The following is a 9456-nucleotide window of genomic DNA, read 5'->3' on the forward strand; positions in this document are numbered from 1 at the left end:
TTCCGCATTCTCTAAATTCCAATCCAAGTGCCAGTGTTGTGCAGCGCGCGAAAGGGATCTGAACGATAGCTCCTTCCTATACTTCGGCCTGGTAAGATGATACCATTTGTCTTTCTCCTTGAGCATAACAGACGCACAGTATGGCCCATCTATTTATGCATAAAACCAGTGTCTTCAGTTTCTGTTTGTGATAGGCCTACTGCACCACCACACCTGCCGTTCAGGATCAAGACAAAACCTCCATGCCATTCCATGTTAGTTGCTCATTATTGTATATTTTAGTTCATGACATGTTAAAAGCTGATGATGACATTCTGTTTTCGCTGTAGATTGTGTCTCGTTCGATTGGCCCAGGCAGATGCCAGTCAAGCTTCTTCAAGCCTGCATGGATCCCGTTGCAGGCTAAACACAGCAGCATGGGCAGCGCGCATTCCAACCGGCTAAATATATCTGATAAGGCCACAGGAGGGGAAGGACAGGGCGACAGGGCTTAGCTTTGGACATTTAGCCTTCGTGCGTAAAACGAGAAATTGTCCTTCTGAAACCTTGTAAAGTGAGACCAATCCAAAATGCCTGCAATTCCGAGTTCTAGGTCCAGGACGCGGGATCGGAACAACGTCCTGAGCAGACCCGAGTTCATGTCCCTGAATCAGCCTCTCCGGTGCGTTAACTCTGAGACCCGTGGCACCGCAAGGCGACCGGCCCAACCCAAACACCAAGCAAGCCAACCGTGCGACCCGCAGGAACCTACCGACAGTGCCAACAAGGATCGGAAAGAGCCCGCGAAACTGCCCGATGAGGACTGTATCCAACTGAACCCTTCCTTCAAAGGGATAGCGATGAGCTCCCTCCTCGCCATTGACATTTGTCTGTCCAAGCGCCTGGGGGTCTGCGCCTACACGTCGTCGTCTTGGGGCAGCGTTCGTTCCATGATCACCCTGCTCGCGCTTACAGGGCACGGCATCACGTGGATCTTTGGCACTATCGTGTGTCTGACAAGGAGTAATACGCTGGCCGGACAAGAGGTCTTGGTCAATCTATTACTTGGTAAATGCACTCCTCACTCTGTACCCACAACACATTGTGTAATAATTATGTTATTGAATTGTAAGCTATATGTATGACTCAGCTCTTCTTTAATGGCTTGGTTATTATAGTGTGTCTATCAGTGCATTTTTAATAGGTGTAGCCCTGGGGTCCCCAACCTAAGGGGCTCGCCCCCCCTCATTTGCTTAGAAAGTAATCTTATACAATATGTGACTCTGTCACTATCAATTGAATGAATTACTTTCTGTAAAAGACAATATGTATAATTCAATTGGGTTTTCATATAAATGATCATAATAAACTATATTTGGTAGCGCAATACCATTTGGAAAATTATAATAATGATAATTATTAATATTATTATGATTATAATTATATAGCCTACCTAAAATATGTAATGCGTCTTTTTAAACTATGTAGAATTGCAGGAATTGAGCTTCAAAACAACCACATTTTCCTAAGGGGGTGTGACATTTTTCAAATGTGAAAAAGGGGGGCCTGGGGAAAAAGTTGGGAAGCCCTGGTGTAGCCTACTGATATGATCACATCTCCCTCTACTTCCTTATCCCTGGACCCAGGCCCTGTATTAGGCGTATATAATCCATGTCAATATAGAATATATTTAAAGCATCATTGTTAACAACATCTCACCAAAGGATGTCATTGTTCACCAGAATGTGATTTTAGAGCATTCCATGGTAGAGTATCAGAAGCAGGTCATTATGAAATCCTAGCCCTCCATGGTCTCTACTCTCTCCATCACCCAGCACAGAACCAGGCCTGGGGAACAGGTGCAAGGCTTAAGGCTCCACACATCATGATTTGACTTTGGACTGAAGAACTATAAGTAGACATTTTAACAAGCCAGAGGCCTACATCGAAAGACTCAGTGAAGTCAGTATCATTAGTGTCAAGCATAGGCCTATATGAAGATACAGGCCTACACACTGCTTTGAACTTCTTATCCCCACTATGGCAGCTGCTACAGAAGCTACAGTAGAATCATTTTCCAAATTACCTTATGAAAGTAATAAATACTTTATGATACTTACTTCCTTGATTTAGGATCAATAGGTTATTTCCCTACAGTTGCTTTAGTCAAACGAATGTGACATAGCCAACCTAAAGTACGACCCTGATTTCTCTAACTAGCGGTAATGGAATCCTCCTAGATGGTGAACTCATTTTAGGTGGTTATTTTTACACACTTCTGTGAAGGAGAGCAGCAGACTATCCCCAAGATTGATTTGAGTGAATTATGCATTTCTCAGAACAAATTGGGGCCACTGTGACAAATTGTGATTGTGTGTATGTGTGTGCATGTGTGTGTGTGTGTACATGCGTGTGATACTTCAAAAGTACTATAGGCCCACACACATCCAACAGATTGCCACAGGTGTGTGTATTATTCTCATTCAGCTATGTGTACTACTACACACCCCTTTGCTATCGTAGGCCCACCATGTTGGCTGGTTCATACCTGTGAATTCACCATGTCCCCCCTGAGGGATTTTATTTTTACTCCTGTGCCGGATGCCTGGTTTAGGCGGGATTACTCAGAAAAACACTGCAAATCTGTGGACTGAAGCTGTATTGTGTTCAGTCTATAATCTGTTTAATTTGGGACATTTTGGAATATTGTGTTTGGGGCATTGTTCAGGTCATTAATAGTGAACCAGGATGGGATAGGGAACCACTGTGTTTAAACAAACATCCTGATTAAGGCGAGCTGTGAAGGCAGTATAATTCTCAATAACACTTCTCTTTGACTTAATTTTGCCAGGAATAGACAGGCACAGTCAAATAGACAGATACACTATGTGGACACCTGCTCGTTGAACATCTCATTCCAAAATCATGGGCATTAATATGGAGTTGGACCCCAGTTTGCTGCTATAACAGCCTCCACTCTTCTGGCAAGGCTTGAAACTAAATGTTGGAACGTTGCTGTGGGGACTTGCTTCCATTCAGCCACAAGATCATTAGTGAGGTAGGGCACTGATATTGGCCGATTAGGCCTATTCATCCCAAAGGTCCGATTGGGTTGAGGTCAGGGCTCTGTGCAGACCAGTCAAGTTCTTCCACACCAACCTTGACAAACCATTTCTGTATGGACCTCGCTTTGTGTAAGGGGGCATTGTCATACTGAAAAAGCAAAGAGCCTTCCCAAAACTGGCTGTAGCGTTAAGATTTCCCTTCACTGGAACTAAGGGGCCTAGCCCGAACCATGAAAAACAGCCCAGGACCATTATTCCTCCTCCGCCCGAACTCTACAGTTGGCACTATGCATTGGGGCAGGTAGCGTTCTCCTGGCACTCGCCAAACCCAGATTTGTCCGTCGGACTGCCAGATGGTGAAGCATGATCCATCACTCCAGAGAACTCGTTTCCACTACTCCAGAGTCCAATGGCGGCGAGCTTTACACCACTCCAGCCGATGCTTGGCATTGCACATGGTGCTCTTAGGCTTGTGTGCGGCTGATTGGCCATGGAAACCCATTTCATGAAGCTGCCAACGAACAGTTATTGTGCTGACGTTGCTTCCAGAGGCAGTTTGGAACTCGGTAGTGAGTGTTGAAACCATGGACAGATGATTTTTCCACATTATGCGCTTCAGCACTCAGCGGTTCTGTTCTGTGAGCTTGTGTGTGAGGCCTACCACTTCACGGCTGAGCCGTTGTTGATCCTAGACATTTCCACTTCACAATAACAGCACTTATAGTTGACCAGGGCAGCTCTAGCAGGGCAGACATTTTATGAATTGACTTGTTGGAAGTCACTGAGCTCTTCAGTACGGGCCATTCTACTGCCAATATTTGTCTATGGAGATTACATGGCTGTGTGCTCGATTTTAGAAAAGATACACATCTTTTTGCTTTGAAGGGCATCATACAGTACATAACGTTCTAGACTGGTGAAATCCATGGCTCTCCTTCCTTACCTTCAGTAGTGCTGCGGTGGGCTGTGTCAGGGAGCAGAGCTGGGTCCTATAGTTGGTACCAATTGCTTTCTTTCCAAGCGACTCAGCACTGTGTGTCCCCACTGTCCCAGAATGACCCCAATGTACCACCTACTCACTTCCATGCTGTCCATTTTCTTCTCTTTGCCTTCTTTCAATTTTCCCCACATTCCTTTTTCATCCTTAACCCAGTTCTTTCTTTCCATTCCATGTTATGTAATGTTAATGTCGGTGACCACAGTAAATTCTTTAATTGCTAAAAGTTTACTTTACTCCAGAACTAGGGGGTTATGTGTGTGTGGGTGTACAGGAAGCAGACAGCGTAATCAATGTTGTAATCCTGAGTCCTGACAGATTCCACAGGGTGGGGTGGTAGCTGGGTAATCAAAAATGAAAGGTGGTGATTGTGGGGATATTTTGGGCTGCACGAAGAGGGTTGGATCCTTCTAAAAAGAGGTCTGCAGAAGACATGACTGAAAATATCAACTTTAGACCTGCATTAAGTCAGACATATTTAAATAATTCATAGGTATCTATATCACACCCAAGCATGGTTAAGTAAGTCTATTATACATCTATTACCAGTTTACTACAGTCTTATTACAAGGGTTTGAGGAGAATGTTTCTATCTCAGTATTTCACTTGCAAATACTCTCAGCGACAGTCGCCTCAGATCAAATTACTACACAGACAGTGCACATAAATTAAGCCAAAGCTGAACTAACTATAAGCTAAGAACTCTCCCAGTCCTGTGCTAGCTTCCAGACCTATTTATAGAGTAACTGGGCTGCTAGCCTGATAATGTTGCCATTGGGATGCTGTAGCATAGAGGCTCATACATTCTGATCACATACAGGGAAGAGAGGGGGGGGAGGGGGGGGTGAGGCGATGCGCTACTGTTCCACAAACTCTCTGCTCTTCGTTAAATCCACTGCGGCATTGCTGAGGTACTGCCTGGCCTGCCTCGTTGCTTAACCACTGATGCTTAGCCCTGTAACAGATATTACATGATTGAGAATGTAATTGATCTCCATGGGTTTTTGACTACTGATATTGTGTGTTGTGGTTTACTGCCCTATGGTTAATTGATCTGATTGGGCTTTTTCATGCAGCATTGTTTTTTTAATCCTCCCTCCTCAGCCCTCCTACTTGACATCATGACTGTGGCCGGTGTCCAGAAGCTGATCAAACGCAAAGGACCCTGGGAGATGACTCCGGGCTTCCTGGACTACTGTGCCATGGACGTGTACTCCTTCCCGGCGGCCCACGCCAGTCGCGCCGCCATGGTGTCCAAGTTCCTGCTTTCCCACCTGGTCCTGGCTGTTCCACTCCGCATCCTGCTGGTGCTCTGGGCCTTCCTGGTGGGCATGTCCCGGGTGTTGCTGGGTAGGCACCACCTGACCGACATGGCGTGTGGGTTCGCCCTTGGCCTGCTGCACTTCAGCCTGGTGGAGACTGTGTGGCTGTCGTCCAGCGCCTGTCAGACCCTCATCTCTATAGGGACCCTCAGCTGGAGCCCTTTCTATTGAGGGCTATCTATCAAGGCCCTCAACGCCTGTTTGAAGCTGTAAAGCCTGGGTTTATGAAGCCATATAAGTAAGGCCAGGAGTTTTTCCTGACGAGAGTTTTTCCTGATCAGGGCCTACTGTCTAAGGCTGCGTTAGACCTACATATAAGCTTTATCTGTGATGACAATAACTTCTATACACACAATTAGGTCCTATCTGGTTGACCTCCTTTACAGTATTTGCAGTAAATGTTATTTGAGGGAGGTAAATGTGCTCGTTTGGAGTCATTTTGATCATTGATGACTCAAAGAAAGAAAATGTGATAGTGTTGATATTTATTAATATTTACAAAGACTTCTATAATGTCTCTACCACCTCTTCTCTTCCGCTGAACTAATCATAATGCTTGAGAGCCCACACTGGCGTATATCTAATGTTATTGGTTCTCACTGCTGTCAGTTTCTTTCTTTTCTTTCTGCCTATTCCACCACTCCTCACCTTCCTCTTTCTCTTCTGCATCCTTTTCCTCTTTTCCCCCGTTCCTCTTTCCTCCTGTCTGTCAACCTTTACCCCTTTTGTCTTTTGAAATGTTTTTAATTGTACTTGATCAAAATATTGCCCAGTACTTTGAAGTGATGAAATGGTTTTCTAAAGGTTTTGAAATGTGTCCACACATGATTGGTCCATTTGCAGATTAAGAAAAGCGATGTTAGAAAGCTCTTTGACTTCCTTTCAATTATAATGTTTGTATGTTCCTGCTGGAAACTATCAATTGTTAAAACTACCAATTGTTGAGAAGGGCTGGACTCCAAATTAGTATATTTTTGCTGTCATTGAATTGGGCTATTATGTAAAATAAATAGCATCATTGTTGTCTAGATCAGGGATTTTTCTACTGGGTTAAATATTTATCTTATCCAAATAAGTTTCAAAATTAGGTTTTGATTAGTTTGAGGCTAGCAGTTTCATCATAGATGTGTATTTGTATTCCATATTGTTTGCCTTCCCTGCAGCAATAAGCATTAACCAAACAGACACTGTCGGTTTGGTAATGATGCTGATTTCATGCCTCACTGACTGAACAACATCTGTGAGAAGTCATCTCCATCAGGCCTGGGCTTACCATTGACACTGTGTTTGTGTGTGTATGGGTGTGTGTGTGACGTGGGTATGTGCGGGTGATTGTGTGTGTGTCTCTGTGTCTCTGTGTGTCTGTGTGTGTTTGTGCATGTGTGTGTGCATTGCATGCATGCATGCAATATCTCTTATGTTTGTGCCTTTGTGAGCCAAATGTAATGTATTTTGGAGGGTTAAAGTCACTGAGTAAACCTATGCAGTCTGAGTAAAGTCATGAATGTTCACTGAAGTGTACAAAATATGTATTATACCTGATATCTTTATAAACTCAGCAAAAAAAGAAACGTCCTCTCACTGTCAACTGCGTTTATTTTCAGCAAACTTAACATGTGTAAATATTTGTATGAACATAACGAGATTCAACGACTGAGACATAAACTGAACAAGTTCCACAGACATGTGACTAACAGAAATGGAATAATGTGTCCCTGAACAAAGGGGGGGGGGGGGGGGGGTCAAAATCAAAAGTAACAGTCAATATCTGGTGTGGTCACCAGATGCATTAAGTACTGCAGTGCATCTCCTCATGGACTGCACCAGATTTGCCCGTTCTTGCTATGAGATGTTACCCCACTCTTCCACCAAGGCACCTGGAAGTTTCCGGACATTTCTGGGGGGAATGGCCCTAGCCCTCACCCTCCAATCCGACAGGTCCCAGACATGCTCAATGGGATTGAGATCCGGGCTCTTTGCTGGCCATGGCAGAACACTGACATTCCTGTCTTGCAGGAAATCACGCACAGAACGAGCAGTATGGCTGGTGGCATTGTCATGCTGGAGGGTCATGTCAGGATGAGCCTGCAGGAAGGGTACCACATGAGGGAGGAGGATGTTTTCCCTGCAACACACTGCGTTGAAATTGCCAGCAATCACAACAAGCTCAGTCCGATGATACTGTAACACACCGCCCCAGACCACGATGGACCCTCCACCTCCAAATCGATCCCGCTCCAGAGTACAGGCCTCAGTGTAACGCTCATTCCTTCGACGATAAACGCAAATCCGACCATCACCCCTGGTGAGACAAAACCATGACTCGTCAGTGAAGAGCACTTTTTGACAGTCCTGTTTGGTCCAGCGACGGTGGGTTTGTGCCCATAGGCGACTTTGTTGCCGGTGATGTCTTGTGAGGACCTGCCTTACAACAGGCCTACAAGCTCTCAGTCCACCCTCTCTCAGCCTATTGCGGACAGTCTGAGCACTGATGGAGGGATTGTGCGTTCCTGGTGTAACTCGGGCAGTTGTTGTTGCCATCCTGTACCTGTCCCGCATGTGTGATGTTCGGATGTACTGATCCTGTGCAGGTGTTGTCACGTGGTTTGCCACTGTGAGGACGATCAGCTGTCCGTCCTGTCTCCCTGTAGCGCTGTCTTAGGCGTCTCACAGTACGGACATTGCAATTTATTGCCCTGGCCACATCTGCAGTCCTCATGCCTTCTTGCAGCATGCCCAAGGCACATTCACGCAGATGAGGAGGGACCCTGGGCATCTTTCTTTTGGTGTTTTTCAGAGTCAGTAGAAAGGCCTCTTTAGTGTCCTAAGTTTTCAAAACTGTGACCTTAATTGGCTACCGTCTGTAAGCTGTTAGTGTCTTAATGACCGTTCCACAGGTGCATGTTCATTAATTGTTTATGGTTCATTGAACAAGCATGGGAAATAGTGTTTAAACCCTTTACAATGAAGATCTGTGAAGTTATTTGGATTTTTACGAATTATCTTTGAAAGACAGGATCCTGAAAAAGGGATGTTTCTTTTTTTGCAGAGTTTACCTACTGTATGCCTTCATTCACATATTTCATTTATTGGTCTTCTGCTGATAATCTCTTTTGGTTGTTTGTTTTTGTTGTGGACTTGGAAACCAAACTATTTAAGCCGTAGCCTTTTTGCTGCCACAAAAAAATATATTTAATTGGTTTGGACCTGTATGTATACATACAATATTGCATTTGTGCAAGTCAGCATGATTTGTTTTGCACAAGGATGATAAAAAAAAGTCATGTTTTCATGCAGTGTGTCAATTTATCCAGTCTAATTTACAAAATGAAGAAGATGGATTGATAGCCTGTGTAAGATGTGGACTCTGAAAAAGTGGAATGTCTTGTTCAGTATTTCCTAGGTTGTTTATGCATGCTCATAAATACACCACTTGCCATGACTTATTTTCGTGTTGTTTTTCTCCGTGTGCGTGTATGAGTGTACGCATACGTGTGTGACATGTATGTTTTGATTGTGGTGTATCAAATCAAAGTTTACTGGTCGCGTACACAGTTTAGAAGATGTTATAGTGGGTGAAGTGAAATGCTTATGTTACTACCTCCTAACAATGCATGCAGTAAAATGTCAAACAAGTACACAAATAATCACACAAAACAACACAAGTAATCAAGAAATGTCAGAACGAATCCAATTAACAACCCAAATTGCATTTGTAACAGTAATCAAAATTAAATCTAAACATACACTACCGTTCAAAAGTTTGTTAAAATAACATATTAATCAGAAATACAGTTTAGACATTGTTAATGTTGTGAATGACTATTATAGCTGGAAATGGGTGTTTTTAATGAAATATCTACATTGCCATACAGAGACCCATTATCAGCAACCATCACTCATGTGTTCCAATGGCACGTTGTGTTAGCTAATCCAAGTTTATCATTTTAAAAGGTTAATTGATCATTAGAAAACCCTTTTGCAATTATGTTAGCACAGGTGAAAACTGTTGTCCTGATTAAAGAAGCAATAAAACTGGCCTTCTTTAGACGAGTTGAGTTCCATCTAAAATCAGGTTCCATTAAAAACAGCC

At 43.8% G+C, this 9456-nt stretch overlaps 1 protein-coding gene across 1 annotated transcript; it reads left to right on the forward strand.

The window, feature by feature from the left end:
* Nucleotides 1-569: 569 nt before the first annotated feature.
* On the forward strand, nucleotides 570-8805 carry LOC129818478 (inactive phospholipid phosphatase 7-like). Its single transcript, XM_055874404.1, has 2 exons — nucleotides 570-1047; nucleotides 5146-8805. Exons 1-2 carry the CDS (start codon nucleotides 570-572, stop codon nucleotides 5532-5534), a joined length of 867 nt encoding a protein of 288 aa, XP_055730379.1. The 3' UTR covers nucleotides 5535-8805.
* Nucleotides 8806-9456: the final 651 nt, after the last annotated feature.

This window comes from Salvelinus fontinalis, chromosome 21 (genome assembly GCF_029448725.1).
Source record: "Salvelinus fontinalis isolate EN_2023a chromosome 21, ASM2944872v1, whole genome shotgun sequence".
Classification (NCBI taxonomy): Eukaryota; Metazoa; Chordata; class Actinopteri; order Salmoniformes; family Salmonidae; genus Salvelinus; species Salvelinus fontinalis.

Bases quoted from the DNA above. Each gene is read 5' to 3' on its own strand.
- LOC129818478 (XM_055874404.1), top strand. From the start codon at position 570: ATGCCTGCAATTCCGAGTTCTAGGTCCAGGACGCGGGATCGGAACAAC. The intron at 1,048-5,145 runs GTAAATGCACTC...CTCCCTCCTCAG, and splicing joins CTTGGTCAATCTATTACTTG to CCCTCCTACTTGACATCATG.